Source organism: Equus caballus, chromosome 21 (genome assembly GCF_041296265.1).
Source record: "Equus caballus isolate H_3958 breed thoroughbred chromosome 21, TB-T2T, whole genome shotgun sequence".
NCBI classification, from domain to species: Eukaryota; Metazoa; Chordata; class Mammalia; order Perissodactyla; family Equidae; genus Equus; species Equus caballus.
Window position 1 is genome coordinate 16279463 of NC_091704.1, and position 18878 is coordinate 16298340.

Genomic DNA, 18878 nt, shown 5'->3' on the forward strand with positions numbered 1-18878 from the left:
TGGGCCCGGGAGAGGCCGCCCTAGTACGGGTCCCGATAGGGGCCACACACACGCCGGGGACGCGGGACCCGCGGGAGAGGCCGCAGGCGAATCCGGGAGGCCGAGCCCCGCCCCCTCCTAGGCCCGGGGACCCCAGGAGGCGGGACGGGCCAACAAGGGATTCCGAGGAGAGAGAAACGGTCCCCGGGCCCGGGCTGGGCCTCACCGTCGGGCGGCAGCGGCATCTCCATGGCTCCGGCCGTGGGGAACGTTCTCTGGCGCCTCACGATCGCCCACCAGCGCCGTCTGCGGAAGCCGGCCGGAAATGGCGCGAGAGAGCCGTTTACGGCCGGCCTCGCGGGCAGCTTCCGCCCGCCACTTACGGCCGTCTCCGGGAAACCCCGGAAGTGAGGGCAAGAGGAGGGCGGTAAGAAGCCGCGCGAGGCCAGGCGCGTCGGAGGGACCAGGGACAAGCACGCGCCGGGGCTTTACTGCGCATGCGCGGGTTGGGCGCTGTCGCGCGACGCCCGAGAACAGCCGTTAGCCACGGCGGGGGCGGCTTCCCAGCCTGTGTCTTCCAGGCCCGAGGGCTCTGCCCGCCGCTGTCTCCGCGGGACCAGGGGCCAGGGCAGTTCCTGCCCGGGTCGGGCCTGTGTTTCCTCCTCGCGCGGCTGCGGTGAGGGGACTACGAGGTGAGGTGCGTCCGGGAGGCTCCCGGGCTAGCCCGACGGGCTTGGCGGGGATGGCAGCGGGCTTACTGAGCTTGGGCAGGTCGGCCCGCTCGCTTTCTTTAGCTCGACCTGCGCTTTGGGAAGGAAGACTTGGGGTGGGGGACCCCTCCTCCGCCGGCCTCGGGCCGCGCCCCTTTGCGGTTCGCGCGGTTCCGTGCCTGCGAGCGCCGCGCCATCCTGGAAGGTGCAGCCCCGGAGCTTCCAGGATGGTGACGTGAACGCGCGCCGATGGTGGGAAAGAGCAGGCGCGGCGCACGTGGGAGAAACGCGGGCTGTGGACGCCCCCGCAGTCTGACCCTGTTGAGGTGACCACTTTCATCCTGGCTCTGCCTCCCTATTTTCCTTGTGCAAATAGATGCCCCTGTAGTTGAGATACATTTCTTTTTTTCTTGTTAGGAAGGGTTTCCATCTAACGCTTATGGATTGCCTCCTGTATGCCAGGTATCGCTCTGGACCAGGGGTTGGCAAACTTCTTCCACGAAGGGCCAGTGAGCAAATATTGTGGCCTGCGGGCCAAGAGGCAAAGTCGAGAATGTTATGTAGTTACTTATATAACCAAAGAGGAAAACGTCTATAATGGTCCTTGTTGGTGGAATTCAAACTGTTATAATCCAGTACAGTTTTTAAATTACAGCTGTACTAATGAGAAGAATGGAATGATTTGGGGGTTTCAAGTTAGTCTTTCCTGTCATGAGTTGCTTGTGAATGTTCACCTGTAAAGACCACTCTTGGTTCGCGAAAAGGCGGGCTGGATGTGGCATGTGGACTCGATGACGAACAAGTCATACCTAAGCTCTGCTCTCCTGAGCCCCCAGGCTGTGGGGGCAGAGATCCGTAAGCCGGTGAACAAACTTGTCATCACCAAGGTGTTGCTGAGGGAAAGAGCAGACAGCGTGCTGGAGGCCTTGGTGAGGGAGGAGGGCGGGGCCTGCCGAGAGGCTTGGCTGGGAGGGCCCTGGGAGGTGAGGTGTGCTGGAGATCGGGTCAGGAGCCAGCCATGTGAAGGCCCCAGGCAGAGGGAACACGTGCGACCATCCCTTCAGTATCGTGCTCTGTAATCTGGATATGTGGGCACTATTCCATGCCAGTAAAGATCCGTATCAACAAGTTTTTACTTGTGATCCACCATGGATCAACTTCAGAAATAGCACAATATTGTACATATATGCATTTTCGTCTTGGAGATACACAGCCATTTATCAGATTCTTAACAGGATCTGTGAACCAAAATGGTTAATGAATCTGTATGGTCATTTTTAACGACTACAGAAGACAACGTGGAGGGGATTTCCTGTAATTGATGGAGTGAGCATCACTGGAGTCTCTTGTGTTGGTTTCACTTTCAGACCACCACTAAAAGTGTCTTAGTGTATATACAGATCTTGTGCTGAGTCAGTGCACGTTTAATACTGATATTGCTCACTGCCCCCCCCCAAAGATTGTACACCCGTGACCACTACATTCGTACATTCATTTCATAGTGCTTAAAATGTTGTTTATCTGAGACTGAAACTTTAAGCACCTCAAGGCCTCACTCAGGCTCATTTCAGTGGGCTCAATCAGAATCTTCTGGTCAGAAACAAGCAGTAGAGAGGGGTGTTAGAAGTACAGGTGGCTGGGGCCCACCTGGTGGCACAACGGTTAAGTTCGCATGTTCCGCTTCTTGGCGGCCCGGGGTTCGCCTGTTTGGATCCTGGGTGCAGACATGGCACCGCTTGGCACGCCATGCTGTGGCAGGTGTCCCACATATAAAGTAGAGGAAGATGGCATGGATGTTAGCTCAGGGCCAGTCTTCCTCAGCAAAAAGAGAAGGATTGGCAGCAGATGTTAGCTCAGGGCTAATCTTCCTCAAAAAAAAAAAAAAAAAAAAATAGAGGTGGCTGCAGAGATGGTCTCCAAGAACCTGGAAACAACCTGGACTCTAAGGGAAGGGCCGGCCCTGTGGCCGAGTGGTTAAGTTCGTGCGCTCTGCTTCAGCAGCCCAGGGTTTCGCTGGTTCAGATCCTGAGCGTGGACATGGTACCACTCCTCAAGCCATGCTGAGGCGGCATCCCACATGCCACAACTAGAAGGACACACAACTAAAAATGTAGAACTATGTACCAGGGGGCTTTGGGGAGAAAAAGCAAAAATTAAAAAAAAAAAAAAAGCCTACGGGAAACAAGTAAAATGCACACCCCTGGGCAAGATGACCTTGCTGAAGGGACCCGCCTAAGAAGCAAAATGGAAAGAAGTTTAAGAGCATATGCATACCCGCTTTGATCTGCCAACGTGCTGTGAGGCCTCTAGCCCACATTAGAAGTATGTGCTACATTGTGCACTGCAAACTTATCCCATAAAATGAAGTTTAAACGCGAAGCAATAGGGGTTGGTTAATTATAGCACATCCCCATAACAATACTAGAACACGACGGACGCGAACACACAAAATCAAGGGAGGCTATCTAATAAGGGGGGAAATGTTTCAGGAATATTGTTTTTTAAAGCATATATACAAAGTAATAATATGCACAATATGGAAAAAAATACGTATGTATGCTCCCCAGAGGGAACTGCTGTGTCCAGTTTCTTGTGTGTATCTTCAGAGAGAAACTGGGTATTCACAAGCACATTTATATATCTCGATATGTTTTGGAAATTGTTCCCTCTCTGTATAGATCTATCTCATTCTTTTTAACATCTGCATAGTATAGGTGATTTTTTAGCTTTAACAATTTTTTTCAAACTTCACAACTTTTATTGTCTTATTATATTTTTTATTTAAAAAGCAGTGGGTGACTGAGGAAATCTAGGCCCATCAGACCAAGAGTCTCAATAAAGCCAAAACTTGGTCTGTTAGCTCAGCTCCCACAATCGTTGACTGCGGTCACCTTGCTGAGGCCATGGCAAGGAGGAGGATGTGGGACAGAGAAAGTCCTGTCCTGTCCTGGAACAAGAGCACCAAGCAAACATCTGGTCACAAAGGAGCTGCCCTGGGGAGACAGACAGCAATATTCCAGTCTCTGGGAGAGGATACTCCTCAGTAGTTCAGACGCTGGTGTCTGAACAATGGGGCCATCCCTAGACCTGGCCCTGCGAACAGGCCCTGACGCTAGGGCGGCGACCCTATCCCATGGCAGAGCCTCTTGAGTGACATGAAAGGCTGCACCGCTGTTCGCACCAACCCCTCTCAGGAGGACGTGACGGAAAGCAAGACAGCTCACTTGATGGTGGCTGCTCTGCAGGGCCGATGGTCCTGGCCTTGGAGCCACACTCCTGGGTCCCAGGTCTGCTCCACTAGGCCAAGCTTGCCTTTTCTGTTTCTATTTTCCTCTGTAAAATGGGGCTAATATTCTCTCTCTTAGATTCTGGTGCTAAACGAGGCATATATAATACAAAATGTGCAAATAAAATATCCTGTGAAAAATGCAAGTCAAAACAGTCCCATATGCCCCTCAAATAATTCCCCCGTACTTTCCTTAGCATTCTTTCACGTCTCTGTGATGTGGGGCCTGTGCGCCACTTCGTTACACATCTGTTCCTTACGCTCAAGTGCTCTGAGGGGAGGAGGCTTACCGATCTGTTTCCTGTACTTGGCACAGACTAAGTGCTCGCTAAGTCACTGAACAAAAGGATTATGAATTAAAAGGATGCAGGCAATGTGTGTAGCAGAAACTCACACCCTTCCACTGCGACTGAAGGAGAGTCTCTGTGGGAATGGTTTCTGAGTAATGTGGGGGAACGGGCTCTGGAGGCAGACTGAAGTAGCTGCGTGACCCCGGACACGTGACTTCCCCCCTTTGGGCCTCGTTTTCGTCTGTGAAGTCCGGCTAATAAGACAACACAGAGAGATGCTAAGGACTGCCTGTGGAAGCCCACCACCGTGCCGCACGTGGAGGTGCTCAGTGTTAGCCGTGGGTCCTCAAGACGCCTCAGAAGCAGAGCTGCCACACGTTCTTGGAGGTTTCCTGTTAATTCTGTTCAATAAAGGCATGTCATTAGCTGTTAAGCTGTGGTTCTAGTTTTGTTCTATAGTCTCATAAATTCACATATCACATGTCCTAAATTTTGGCTCAGGGAAAAAAAAAAAAAGGTTGCAATACAGCTGGATATGAGAACCAAGTTGGTTTGCTCTTTCTACCTCTTGTATGTTTTGTTGCGGGGCACACTAAAGACAGGGTCACTCAGAAAGAGGCCCTCACTGACAAACTGGGAGCAATCTCGATTCCCTGGAGACCATGGTTTATTTTTGGTAAATACCGTCAATGAATATACACACAGTATCATTCCCACAGAACAGTCTATAGCATTTGAGCCTGGAAAAGAGGTGACAAGTGAAAAAAAGAATTCGCAACTTTCAGATCCTTTAAGAATTTAACATTCTATGCCCTTAAGGCTGTCAGACCTTAACGTGTCTGGGTCTGGCTGCGTCCCAGCGATGTGGGGGCCTGCTGCAGGATGTGTGCCAGATAGGCAGCAAAGCTCAGAAATTCCAAGTGCTGCTTCACTTTAACAGATTTGGCTTCTCTCCTTTGTTCACAGGGGTTTGATTTTCCCTAGAATGACTGACTTAAAATAAGGTGCTTCAAAATTCCACACCGAGACTCAAAATAGTGAACAAACACTATTCAGAAATGCCCGCTGAGCCTCGGGTTCCCCTTCTGTAAAATGAAGGAGTGGGGCTGGCGTCGCAGTCTCAGGCCAGACCCTACCATGGCCGGGTATGCGAAATTCGCTACCACAAAGCCCAGCAGTGAGGAGGGTGGGGGAGCAGAGCTGCAGATGTGAACAGGGGCGGGCGGGGTGGCGGGGCAGGGCAGGAAGTGGCTGGAAAACTGGCCTCCAAGAGGTCCATGTGAGCTCTGAACCTTCAAGTCTCAAAAGTATATCTTTGTCTTCTGGTCTGATGATTTGGTCTACTATGATTGTCTCATTCATTCCAGTGTATGTACTTGCTGTAAATTTATGTACAGAATTAAATATCCTATTTATTAATTTATAAACCGTAATAAAACCAGTCATTTCCCCTTACCAGCAGATCTTGCATTGGAAAAGGAAAACTAATATACAAATTTCAGCATCATCAGAAATTTCATTAAACCTGAATAGAGGCATAATTCATTTTAGAGTTCAATTATCTGTTCAAGGAATCAGTTACTATCATCATAAAGACAACCACTGTAATATCTTTGCTGTGCAAAATTTTCCCCATTCGTTGTTACTCACCAGTGAGAAAAATTCAGCTGCAGGCCACTGCCTCTCGTGAAGGCACTCGGCAAGTTCTTTTCCCAAATGCCACCCTTCAGGATTGCCTCTTCTGGTTTTACACAGCAACTGTCTTAAAACCTGGGGCCAAAGTAATTATAAAGCAAGCAGATGACAGGCAGGGACTCCTGAGGCTGATGGTGCGTAAAGTCACAGGCCAGCAGGAGACCCTGCGAGCTCTCCAGGAGCAGCTCATTCAGAAGCTGACAAAATGTAACCTCTTAAATACAAAATTCCAATTGTGAAACCGGGGGTCAAGCAGAAGCTACAGTGCTTCCTCTGAATGCGAAAAGGTTTCGCCCCCAGGGATGTGAAGGGTGACCTGCCGTCCCATCTGCCGGTCACTCTAAGTGCCTGTCCAAGAAGCTGGGGATGTTGCTGAAGGCAGGCAGCCACCGCAGAACAGCCCACCAGCGGAGCCAGTGGTCCCCTCCACGAGGGCACAGTCTTTTCATGATGCAGGAAAGACGAAGACCCCACCTGGGACCCGGGTGCAAAGGGGTCACCTGCTGGGGTCACATCGTCTTCCTGATGACGTGATTCTGCCAAAACCCAGACTTACTCTTGACCAAAGCATCCGACTTGGCACAGCAAGCATCGCTCGGTGCCCACCCTTCTCCTTCACAGGACAGGATTCAGAGCCTGATGTAAACACCGTGAGAACGCGGCAGAGAACGAGAGTGCTGCAGCCTCGTCTGTTACACAGCCTGCTGAGGTGGCCTTCTGGAGTCATCCCACCTTCAGCCGTGGGCTCATGAGCGAGGTGCTTCAGAACTCTTCATGGCCTCTTGCTAAATGCTGAGATGTGTCAGCCAGGCAGCACCAGGAGGAAGTTTTCCTCTTTTTAAACATTTAGAAACAAGACTTTTCAATCCATAAGCCAGTCCTCATGTGTCCCCTACTGGAGACCAAGGCATAAACACACACACTAGTACAAAATATTCCCTAGAAAAATGCAAGATCCTCATAAAATCCACTTCTCCCCACCAGACCTCCTAAGTCAGCACAGAAGTGGTGAAGACTCACCAGAAAAGACAAACGAGTGTGACAGGGCTAGAGCTCAAAGCACTCACCATGACCTCCCAGTGCCCCTCCTCACTGCCCGAGGAGAGAGGCCTTGCTCTGGCGAGGGGAGAACAGGGCAGAGGAGAGAGCACCTGCCCTCGCCCTGGGCCTACGCCCCCTCTGACACGCAGGTCACAGAACTAGGCTTCAAGGAGTCAATGCTAATTGCAGTAGCTTTGCCCTTTTGAATGGCTGCCGGTAATGCGAGCGGCCACGGGGCTGAGCGGGAGGCTGGGTCCATCTCTGCTGCTGGAGGGCTTCTGAGGAACTCCCGCTCTGCTCACGCCTGTCTGAGCACTGGAGTTATGGCGGCTAGTTTCTCACTCTCGTGCATCACCCTGTGGTCCTTTCCTTGGCCCCCAGGAAACCACCTCTAGCCTGTGTCGAGGTCTGGATCCACAGCAATCCCGCTTTTCCAGAGAGGGTCCTGAATGTGAGCTAGAAAGCAGACAAGAACTCTGAAAAACATGACTGGGGAGTGAGTCCACACAGAAAGGTAAGACCCGGCCAAGATCTCCAGAGACACAGCCTTCAGATATCAGGCTCCGGGAGAGGGGGCATGAGACATGGGCTCGAGGGGGCGGCGAGTGTTGCCACAGGGACGGCATCCTGCTGTCCCCCAGGGTCTTCAGATGGTTATGCCCCTTGGCTGAGCTGTTGTACATTCACTGGTTGTCAGAAGTTTCTGGAACTGCTGTGGGTGGGGAAAGGAGTTGCAGCACGGTCCGGCCTGCCCTCTAGACTCTACACGTCATAACGGTTCAAACTGTATGAGTTGGGGTAGCTCTGCCGACTGTACTGGAAGTGATCTGTTAGGATGTTGTTTCGGCCATACTGATAGTCCTCGTGCTGGGGGAAGAGGATGCCGTTGTGGGGTTTCTCCAGGGGGCTCCGATGATGCTCCTTACTGCTCAGGTCCCCCGTCGTGATGGGGAGGAGGTGCTTCCGGGCCTGCTGATTGGCGTCGTACTTGGTCTGCAAGGTCAAGAGAGAAATGAGACACCCGGCTGCTCCTTCCCCAGGACACGCCCACTGGACAGGGGAGCTTGCGACTCACAGCCAAGCAGCTCTTCAAGGCTGACGCAGGTGTGGACCCCAGCAGAGTCAGGCAGGGACAAAGAACAGTGAACAGACCCTGTTAGCCATCACGGGTCTTTACACCAGACTAAACAGAGTCCTCGCAACGAGGGAGTGAAATCCCGAAATCCCTCACAAAGCCTTAAGAGACCCGAGAGCCAGGGCCTGGGGTCACCTGTGCAGGTAAAGGAAGGCCGGCCAGGTAGGGTGTGCCAAGACCACACACCAATCAGTGGTGAAGCTGGTGGCTGGAACCCTGGCCCCTTAGCAACTGGCGAAACCCCTTTCCCCCTCCATCAACCGCTGGTGCCTCCCTGGGCATCGACTGGCCAACCTCCCTTATCCCAGGCTCACCTTATTGTAGAGAAAGACCCCCAGGATGGCTGTCATCATGCCCAGGACATTGGTGCTAGTGACTGGGTTTCGCAGCATGATCAGGGACACTGTGATGACCATGATTCTCTTGGTGGCGTTGGCGACTGAGTAGCTCAGAGGGCTAATGAGGTTGAGGATGCTGAAGGCGATGACGTTCTGGGCAAAGTTACAGAAGCCACTGACAGCCAGGAGCAAGAGTGTCCAGGGCCACTGGGACACATAAGTCTGCAGAGACGGGGAGCAAGAAGAGCACAGTGGTCACATGGCTGCGCTGGCAGAGGTGGGGGAGGGGCACAGAATGGCATACTGGGGTCACACCATCGGTGGGGAGCAGACCCAGGTGGGTCGTTGTGTGAGACCAGGTGCTTTATACCACAACCTCTGACCCTCATGACACTCTGCATGGCACAACTGCAATAATAATCACCCCCATTCCTGCCGAGGAAGCAGAGGGCGCAGAGGATGATGTGACCCAAAGCCTTCCCGCATCTCTGGACATGGAGCAGCCAGGGCTCTGGGGTCAGCAGAGCAAAGTCTGCTTACTGGACCTCATCTGAATCTGTTCAGGCTGCTTTAACCAAATACCACAGACCGGGGGGCTTACAAACAACAGACATTTATTTGTCTCAGTTCTGGAGGCTGGAAGCCCAAGATCAAGGCGCCAGCAGATTCCATGTCCGGTGAGAGCTCTCTTCCTGGCTCAGGGACAGCATCTTCTCACTGTGTCCTCACGTGGTGGGAGTGGCAAGGGAGCTGTCTGGGGTCCTTTTTATAACAGCACTAATCCCATTCCTGACAGCCCCTCCCTCATGACCTAAGCAACTCCCAAAGGCCCCACCTTCTATACCATCACATTGGGGGTTAGGTTTCAACATATGAATTTGGGCGGGGGACACACACAAAAACTCAGACTGTAGCAGACATGATGCACTCCATAGGATGGGGAGGTCCCGAGAGGGCAGCCCTTTTGTGTATGAAGAACTCCCCAGGCTAGGAGCCAAAGGCCCTGGGTCTTCCCTGTTGCTGGGAGCCCCTAAGGAAGTTGCTTGACCTCTCTGGTCGTGGTTTCTTCACCTATGCAATGGGGGAGAATGATCCCTGTGAGCCCGCACAACGCTGCTGCTATGAGGATCACATTCAGTCATGGCTCCGAAGATGCTTTAACACAATCCCAAGCCAAACAAGCACAAGCAGAAGGCAATGCTACTGTCAGAACTTCACTTACCATCTGATCCTCACCAGAATGAGGCCACTCTGATTCAGGGGGCCTAGAGGTCAAGAAACCACAACGAGCAGACATCTGGACCACAGATGTCTGCTCCCAGGACAGGCAGATGGGGGAGAACCATGCAGTGCTGGATACTTAGGGACTTCTATCTGTTCAGGACTGGACACCAGAAGGCACGTGGCCCGGCTCCCAGGCCTGCCTGCCCTCTGCAATCCCACCTCAGTACCAGCCCTCTAGGCCAGGGAACCAAGAGGCTGCTACAGGCAGGGCTGCCAGGCCAATGGAAGGACCTCTGGAGATGGCACACCTGCTGTGGACAGCCCCAGGCTGTCTGTTTGTCCAGTGTCTGTGACCCAGACAAGGGTGTGGGGACAGCACCATGTCCTTGTGCTCCAAGGGCAGAGATGTCTCAGGACCCAGCGTGGCTTGGTCGAGGCAGCAAAGGCACAGCTGCTCAGCGGCACCTGCTCTGGGCAGGCCAATTCCCGGGTCGCACGAGGCTTGGCCACAGGAGGCACAGCAGGCTCCCCCGCAGATGGCAGTGTTTAGTGACCCCGCCAGGACAGGAGCTGGAGCAATCTTAGGATGGCTGCCTGATTCTACGTACACTACCCTGAGAGGGAAGGACCATGGGGTCCTCCTAAACGTGAGGAAGATGTGCTGAGATAACCTGCTCAAAGTCACCCAGACCTTTGCTCCTCACTGGGGTAAGCACCCCTTATGACGCACATGAGCCCCCCAGCATGCCCTCACGGGCAGCTGGCCTCCTCTCCCAGGACTCCTTCCCTGAGGTGACCGACATGGACTTCTGCGCTGTTTTTACAAGGCAGTCAGCTTGCATAGATATCTATCTTCCAGGAGAGGAACTCAGCCAATCTGGCTTTTTAGAAAAACTGACATACAATAAAGTTGAGTGTTCCTTGCGGTGCACAGTCCATGTGTTTCAACACGTATTGATTCATGTAGCCAACGCCACGGTCAAGATTCAGAACAGCTCTATCACCCAAAACATTCCTCCAAGGGTCTACTTTGTATGAGCCCTGTCTGCCAACCCAAGCAACTGCCACTGTGCTCACCATCGCGATAGGTTCGCCTTTTAGAGACTGTCGTATCAGTGAAATGATACAGCATGGAACCTTCTCAGACTGGCTTCTTTCACTAGTATAATGCCTTTAACATCCATCCAAGTTGTAAGGGACAATAGCTGGTATTTTGTGTGTGTGTGAGGAAGACTGGCCCTGAGCTAACATCTGTTGCCAATCTTCCTCTTTTTGCTTGAGGAAGATTGTTGCTGAGCTCACATCTGTGCCAGTCTTCCTCTATTTTGCTGTGAGACGCCACCACAGCATGGCCTGATGAGTGGTGTGTAGGTCTGTGCCTGGGATCTGAGCCCATGAACCCTGGGCCACCGAAGTGGAGCACATGAACTTAACACTATGCCACCCAGCTGGCCCCCTAGGTTGAGTGTTTTTAAGAAACAAGACTCACAGTTTTTCTTGTTACCTCCCCCTTAATGGCCTAAAAGAATTCAGAAAAAAAAACCTGTCTTGGTAAGCGAGCTGTCACCTTAGTACCACATGAAGCAGGTGGTGAACAGAGGCACCTGGAAAAGCCTGGTTGTTGGGCTCCTCTCTGTGTTCTTCTGTGTCTGTGGCCAGACACCTGTTTGCCAAATGTTTGCTCCTTTTCACCTTCCTGTGAATTGCCTTCCTTCCCCACTCGCCGCCCTCAAGATCTTCTCTCGTGTGGAGCTGAGGATGGTATTGAAAGTGGAGGCTTCTGCCATTGTGGGGAGTTACTCCCTTTTCCTGGCTTTCTCCCGTGTATATATGTATTAAACTTGTTTGTTTTTCTCCTCTTAATCTGTTTCTACCTTATACCTGTCAGAATGGCTATAATTAACAAGACAAAAAATAACAAATGTTGGAGAGGATGCGGAGAAAAGGGAGCCCTGATTTACTGTCGGTGGGAATGCAAACTGGTGCAGCCACTATGGAAAACAGTATGGAAATTTCTCAAAAAACTAAAAATAGAAATACCTTATGATCCTGATCTCCCACTACTGGGTATCTGCCCAAACAACTTGAAATCAACAATTCAAAGAGACTTATGCACCCCTGTTTTATTCACAATAGCCCAGATGTGGAAGCAACCCAAGTGGCCATCGACTGATGATTGGATAAAGATGTGGTATGTATACACACACACACACACACACACACACACACACACAGTGGAATACTACCTAGTCATAAAAAAGACAAAATGGTACCATTTGCGACAACATGGATGGACGCTGAGGGTATTATCTTAAGCAAAATAAGCCAGACAGAGAAAGACAAACACCATATGATTTCACGCATATCTGGAAGAGAAACAAACACGTGGATAAAGAGAACAGATTAGTAGTTACTAGAGGGGAATGGGGTTGGGGACTGGGCAAAGGGGGTAAAGGGGCACATAAGTATGGTGACGTATAAAAATTAGGCTATTGGGGCTGGCCTAGTGCTGCAGTGGTTAAGTTCGCACATTCCGCTTCTCGGCGGCCCAGGGTTCACTGATTCGGATACCGGGTGCAGACATGGCACTGCTTGGCAAAAGCCGTGCTGTGGTAGGCATCCCACATATAAAGTAGAGGAAGATGGGCATGGATGTTAGCTCAGGGCCAGTCTTCCTCAGCAAAAAGAGGAAGAATGGTAGTAGTTAGCTCAGGGCTAATCTTCCTCAAAAAAAAAAAAAAACTAGAGTATTGGTGGTGAGCATGATGCAGTTTATAGAGAAACTGATAGTAATGTACACCTGAAATTACACAATGCTATAAACCATTATGACCTCAATAAAATAAATGAAAAAAAAATCACTCTGTCTTAAGGTCAACTTAATTTTTAAACCAGCCCCAAGAACCTAGAGGGTAGAGGAAAATTTCTTCCTGCCCTACAATACTTACACAAACCTGGGTGGTCTAGCTTACTACACACCTAGGCTATATGGTACTGATCTTATGGGTCCACCGTTGTCCATGTGCTCCATGGCTGACCGCAGTGTTATGTGGCGTGTGACTCTACATGCTTGTGTGTTGGGTATACATGTAGACGCTGAGTTGTAACAGAACGTTACCAGAGAACTGACGCCAAACCTACTGACAATATTATGCAGCCAATAACATTCAAAAGAAACGCTGAGGGGAGACGAAGAGCATGAACATGGCAGCTTCTCAGGGGAGGACGGGGGAGAGTGCAGGCGACAGCTATTGAAATGACACTTCTCTGAATGAACCTTGTCCGGTCATTTGGCTTTGGAAATAGGTTTGACATATTCAGTGGGGAAAAAAAAGAAAGCATTGCCTACAAATTGAAAACCAACAGAAGGAACCCAATTGCACAACAAGTTGGTGACACAGGCACGTTGTAAAAACAGTGATTTCAAGTGCCCTTAGAACACCGTATTCCAATTATACATCTTTAATAGAACGTGGCCTAAGCACAGACAGAACCGTGAGGAAATCTTAACCGCCTCTCAGTGCGCGCCCTGTAGCGGGTATGTGTGTATACGGATTAACTAGGAGAGATGAGCAAAGAAAACATGTCGTGAGGCACCAAGTGTACCAGAAAAGATAGAAATAAAAAATCTAAGCAGTACTAATTCCTGTAACCTTAAATTGAAATTGGAACAAAACAGTATGAATTCTCCAGTCTGCCCCCAGATACATCTTTCCTAGTTTTTCACGGCAAAGGCTTGAAAGCAGTGACAGCCCCACAGCAGTGAGCACACATGGTGCTCAGATTGTGCCTCTGAACACCACTCTCCACTGAAAGCAGCCTGGGCTCCCGGAGGAGGGGCTGATGGCTGGTGTGGGACGGAGGTGCGCAGCTGAGAGAGGACACCCTGCTGGAGCAGAAGCTACGGAGGGCCGGTGTGTGCTGTCGGGAGGGCAGGAAGCAGCCGGAAGCCTCTAGCAGCCGAGGTAGGGTGATCTGACCGTGAAAAGAAGGATGCGCGCAACTGACAAACACCACAATTCATGATGATGCTTAGAAAATAAAAGAACACGCCTTCACCCAAAAACCCTGAAAAGACCTCCACTCGCTGGTTAACGTTTGAAGAAAGATTTCACTCTTTACTTTGAAAATTGGTAATGAAAAGGAAAAGAGGCATTCAACTGCTTTTCATTCACTGTACTTCAAGGTAACAAACTAGCCCTGGCTGACGATGGAAAGTTCTTCACAGAAAAATGACAGCTGATCAGTGTGGAAGGGAAGTTAGGACACAAGGGCCACAGTTTCCTCAGCTGGAAAACAGGGCTAGGCTCCACTGCGTGCACAGGTGTGCCCAGGACTAGAGACCAGTGTGAAGAATCCAGTCAGACCCAGGAAGCCTAATAAACGTTTACTCCTCTCTAACTCAGGCCTGGAGCAGCCAGGCCTGCTTCCTTCTTAGCGCTGTCACCTGCGCTGGTTTCTAGCACAGTCTCTGGCGGCTGACCCTGCAGGTGGCGGGCAGATGCTCTTTCTTGTGCTCAGCTCTAGATACGTCTGGAGTAAATGGAAATATGGACAGAGAAGACACCAAGGAAGGGATAAAGCAGTTCAAGCACAGTTTGAAAAAGTCAAAGTGAGGCCTGAGCCAGGTTTCAGGACAGGAAAGTCCCCCATGCTGGCCTTTTTTCCTTCTTTGATGCCACTGGTGCAAATGCAGCAGCTCTCGGCAGCTGGGATCTAGCATGCTAGAAGAGGACATGCCAAGGAAGCCGACTGCCTCGAGTGCACACAACGTGAGTCGTGACAAAGAGCTGAGTGTTCAAAGGGCTAGCTGTCAGAGGCCCCAACTGCCCCCACGTCAACAGATGTGGAACTCCCCGACAAAGTACCAGTTTTGGAAGCAGCCAGGAAAAGGGTGTGTTCTCGGCCATGGCCAACTCACCAGGTCGCTGCTGACCAGGAAAGCCGAGAGGTCCACCAGGACCCACGTGGGGATCATAAAGAAGACGGCGTGGCAGCCCAAGATGTTCAGGAGCCGGAGATGGTGGATCCGAGAGTCTCTCAATACCTGAAGAGAGAAAACCTCTGTAAAGGCTGATCGAGAGTGTAAGGGGCAAGAAGGGCTGCAGGGAGCCAGGCCGCAAACTCTGACTGCACATGAACTCTGACACCCGACCTTGCAGACCTGCAGTGCACCTATGCTGAGACAAGCAGTCCGCGCCTGAAACAAGCACGTTTTCAGGCGTGAAAAAAACAGCAACACTCAGTGCTGGGGAAGCTGTGGTGAGAGAGGCCTCAGCCGTCCCGCTGGTCTCTGTCTAAACTGGCGTGTAGCCATTCCGAATACAACCAGGGGAGGCCCATCACGAGCCGTAACCATCCCACAGCCCATGAGCCGAGAACCGTGAGCCTGTTGTGATGAAGTCACCCAAGAGAAGGGGGAAGGTTAGCACGGCTGTCCACACCCGCCTTACTTATCATGCATAGTGGGAAGAGCCTGCATGTGCAGCAGGGGAGCTGAGAGCTGGGACTGGTGCCTGGAAAGTGTGCTCACTACGGAATAACGTTTAACAATGGGGAGAAGGCAATGTTACAATAGTAAATAAACAGAGCAAAAATTTAAAATGTATCTACTATATTACAACTCCGAAAACTGCAGAAAACCCCTGAGCACTGATGGGAGTTCCCCTTTGGGGACAGTACTGTGACTTTACTCAACAGCATGGAAACCCCTGGGCGGGCACAGGTGTCTTGATTCTTCATCGCCAGCACCCACTACAGTGCCTGGCACACAGAGGGTGCTCAGGAAGTTTTCAGATTTTTTTCCTTTGGGCTTTTGATTTTTTCACATTGACCATATGCTAATTTTATAGTAGGAAACAAACTATTTAAAAAATAAAACAACAAACAGAAAACCAGCAGAAGGGCTACAGATTTTTTTCACTCCAACACCACAGAAATCCCTACCTGGCTACTCTTCCAGGTGCCCCCTTCCCCCCCTGAAACACCACATGCATCCAGCATGGTGCCCAGATACCTTTTTGGAGAAAATATTCTGCAGCGAGAAGCACAGTGTGGCAGCGAGGGCGCTGATGAGCCCCCACATGTCGAACGACAGCTCAGTGACTGTGGCCAGCAGGACGCCGCTGATGATGGGGATGAGTGACAAGTACACCTGTGGGAGGAGGGCAGGGAGCTGACGGGCTGGAGTGAGCTGGGCTGCCCAGCACAGACGGCCGGCGGAGAGCCCCAGCTGCTCTCTCCTCCCTCACCAGAGGGACGCCACCTACCCCTTTACCCCTTTGGACAACGGTCTTAGCTGTGACAACAGGGAGGAATGGCACATGGTTATCAGAGCCCCTGGGGGCAGGGTGTGTCCTTGTGGCCACCCATCCCCTACACGATCACCCCCATTAAGAGCCCCTGCTAGGGCCACACACCGGGGCTGGTCCTAACGGATCTACCCAGCTACTGCCACCAACACACCAGAGTCGGAGTGCCTGCTCCTCCAAGAGGCCAGCTGGGTCCCTCTTATCTGGGGCTCTTCCAACATGCATTTACCCCTGGCCAGGACACACCCCCCACACCTTCTGCACCTGGAGAACTTCCCCCTCAGGTCTCAGTTCACACACCAGGAGAACTTTCCCGACCCACCTGCCCCCAGACCCTGTCAGGTCCTCTGCTGCGTGTTCCCGCTCTCCATCCCTTACCCCTTGCGCTGCCTTTAAGGCAGATCCTTGTTCACTCTCTGTCCTGGTGCCCAGCACAGAGCAGGCACCCAGGAACTGCTGGCTCAATGAGCAAGTAGTGAGTGCCGCGACAGGAGGCCTTCCAGAGGGTCCAAGCTCTCCAGAGCCTGGTGCCTGAAATGGTCCTGGGCTCTGGTGCCTAAATGCCTCCCAGCTTCCAGAGACGTGGAATCCATTGCCCACATCTAGCTCTTCTGATTCCCGGCTCATCCCTCTCCTACAAAGGACACTCTTAAAGTACTGCGAGGTTTTAGGACAAGGTGGTGAGGCCCTCGGTGTCCCCCCCACCAACCAGGGCAGAGCTGAATTCCAGCTGTGGCCCTCAGCCACGGAACTCTCCCCTTTGAAGTCCCACTTGTTCCCCGACAAGAGGAATGCAGATTACCTGCCTTATTTGCCTCACTGGGTGGGTTCACACTCACTCATCATTATCATTAGTCTCCCTGCCTAGGCCATGGTCGTCTTTCCTCACTGGGTGAAGTTTCCGGCTCCTGGCCCCAGCTGGGTACAATGTCCCACACAACGGGGAAACCTGATAAACATGATGCGATATCAAGTGATGCAGCGGCACACCTCCTGGGCAACTCGGACCCGGAGAGACAACGCATACCTGCCGTCACCCTGGGGGCCAGGACAAAGGCTGAAATCAAAAATCAGCCAGAGGTGGCCCAATTTCTCTAAGCTGATCCAGGGCACTGCTGCTCTGAGTTACATAAAACACAGAATGCCAGAAACTGACCACGTAGAAAAGAGATGTGCTGTCCAGCATGAAATGGCTTCCAGCTGGGACAACAGGACTCCCACTTCCACTTAAGGACGTGGGGCAAGGCTGTCTCTGGCTAAAGCCACAGCTTCGCTTGCCCCAAGCCAGGAAATATTCTGGCTTGGCATCTTGAACAGACCCTGGATTGTTCCAAAAGCATCTTCCTTATGCAGCTCTGGGTTCTGCGTGCTGCTCTCACTTCCAAGCCCAGACAATCACAACTGGCTGGGGAGAATTTCCATTTTCTAATCTGAATCCTAATTCTGGCTGTCTGAATTTCTAAGACTGCTGGATTTTGCCAAAATCAGACTCCTTTGACTAGCCTCTCATTTCTGACCCCAGAAGTCCCCAACCCGGCCACTGTCTCTCGCCAGGAAGTGCAAATCTGTCCGACTTCCGTAGCTGTACGGAGGCAGGTGCTTCATCCCTGGTCCCTGCCAGGCAGAGATGGGACCAAGTCATCACCTACCAGCAAGCCCAGGGAGAGAATCAAAAAAGGGAGGAAAGTTGGAGCTGAGAGGGAAGAAAGCGATCCCGAGATCAACAGCAGAGACAACTCAGGGACACACACCCCACACACCGCAGTCCCCAAAGCGACTGCAGAACATCAGCAGCAAAAGGGCCACCAGAGGCCTCTAGGCTGACTTCCTTATTTGACAGGAAGTCAAAGGAGCCTGGACCACGTCACCAGCAGGGCAGGAGTCGGGAAGCCCTAGGGGCCCCCACCTGCACGGAGCCCTCCTGAGTTACCTTGGTGCTCTGCTTCTCCTTCATGATGATCCGGGACAGGAGGACCACCCAGATGGGCATGGTGGCCTTGACTGGAAAGAGAGGCAAGGGGCACTCAGGGAGCTGCCCTCGTCCCGGAGCCCGCCCTGGCAGCCTGTCCCAACTCCACGGCGGAGTGGGAGGGCTGGAAGCCCCTCAAGCCTCTTCAGTGGGGCTTCCTGCCGACCCGCCAGGTGTGATCAGCCCTGCCCAGCTCTCAGCTCCCTTCTCAGTCCCTTCCCTCCCCTGCTACAAGCCTGGGCGGCCCCCAGCACCTTCTGGGCAGAAGCTGACTTCTCAGCCCGGCATTCCAGGCCGTCGGGATGCGCCCCAGCCCGGGCACTCCCACCCAAGCGCCGAAGCCGGGGGCGCCGCGCCCCGGCCACCGCCCCCCTGGCCGGCCGCAGGACCCACCGGTGTGTGCGTAGGACACCGGCACCTTCCAGATGCTGACGTGCGCTGACACGGACGCGAAGTACTTGCCGAAGGCGAGCGGCAGCACGTAGCGGGGGTAGAAGCGCGGCGGCAGCAGCGGGCCGGGCGAGGGATGCGGGCCGGGCCCGGGGCCCGAGACGGGCGGCGCGGGGGGCACGCGCCAGGCGCGCAGCAGCGGGGGGAGCCCCGCGCACAGCGCGAGGATGTGGCACAGCGACACGGTCACGGGGAACGGGAAGGCGCTCAGGATCACCTTGTTGACCACGTTGCCGCCCGCGCTCAGCGCGTACCAGAGCAGGCACAGCGCCGCCACCCGCGCGCCCTCGCGCGCCCCGCCGCCGCCGCTGCCCGCCGCCCCCTGACCGCCCGCGCCCGCGCCCGCGCCCGAGCCCACCGCCGCCGCCATCCTGCCTGAGCGGCCGCCCCTTCCCGCCCGTCCGACGGCCCGACGCCGGGCGCGGGCGGGGCCGGGCGGGGCGGGCCAGC

At 52.9% G+C, this 18878-nt stretch overlaps 2 protein-coding genes and 1 long non-coding RNA gene across 4 annotated transcripts in view; 1 reads left to right on the plus strand and 2 right to left on the minus strand.

Annotated features, from left to right (window-relative positions):
* CHERP (calcium homeostasis endoplasmic reticulum protein) overlaps nucleotides 1-926 on the minus strand; it is a 19020-nt gene extending 18094 nt beyond the window's left edge. Inside the window, exon 1 of one of the 2 annotated variants that reach the window (XM_001914891.6) lies at nucleotides 206-926. In XM_001914891.6, the coding sequence (XP_001914926.1) occupies nucleotides 206-230 (25 nt within the window). In that variant the 5' untranslated portion in view covers nucleotides 231-926. The remainder of the gene's footprint in view (nucleotides 1-205) is intronic. The other variant, XM_023625370.2, reaches the window with a different exon arrangement.
* Nucleotides 554-15596, plus strand: LOC138919765 (uncharacterized). The gene is made up of 3 exons (XR_011430295.1): nucleotides 554-671; nucleotides 11835-11889; nucleotides 13005-15596. It is a non-coding gene; the product is annotated as an uncharacterized lncRNA (long non-coding RNA).
* SLC35E1 (solute carrier family 35 member E1) lies at nucleotides 4915-18835 on the minus strand. Its single transcript, XM_005615033.3, has 6 exons — nucleotides 18372-18835; nucleotides 17940-18010; nucleotides 15715-15852; nucleotides 14620-14745; nucleotides 8451-8696; nucleotides 4915-7994 (listed from the first exon to the last, which is right to left on the minus strand). Exons 1-6 carry the CDS (start codon nucleotides 18796-18798, stop codon nucleotides 7764-7766), a joined length of 1239 nt encoding a protein of 412 aa, XP_005615090.2. The 5' UTR covers nucleotides 18799-18835; the 3' UTR covers nucleotides 4915-7763.
* Nucleotides 18836-18878: the final 43 nt, after the last annotated feature.

Coding starts and splice junctions, on each gene's coding strand:
- SLC35E1 (XM_005615033.3), bottom strand. CDS start 18,798: ATGGCGGCGGCGGTGGGCTCGGGCGCGGGCGCGGGCGCGGGCGGTCAG. Junction 18,011..18,371: donor GGTGTCCTACGCACACACCG/GTGGGTCCTGCG, acceptor CTCTCTTTCCAG/TCAAGGCCACCATGCCCATC. Junction 15,853..17,939: donor AGGAGAAGCAGAGCACCAAG/GTAACTCAGGAG, acceptor CTCCTCCCACAG/GTGTACTTGTCACTCATCCC.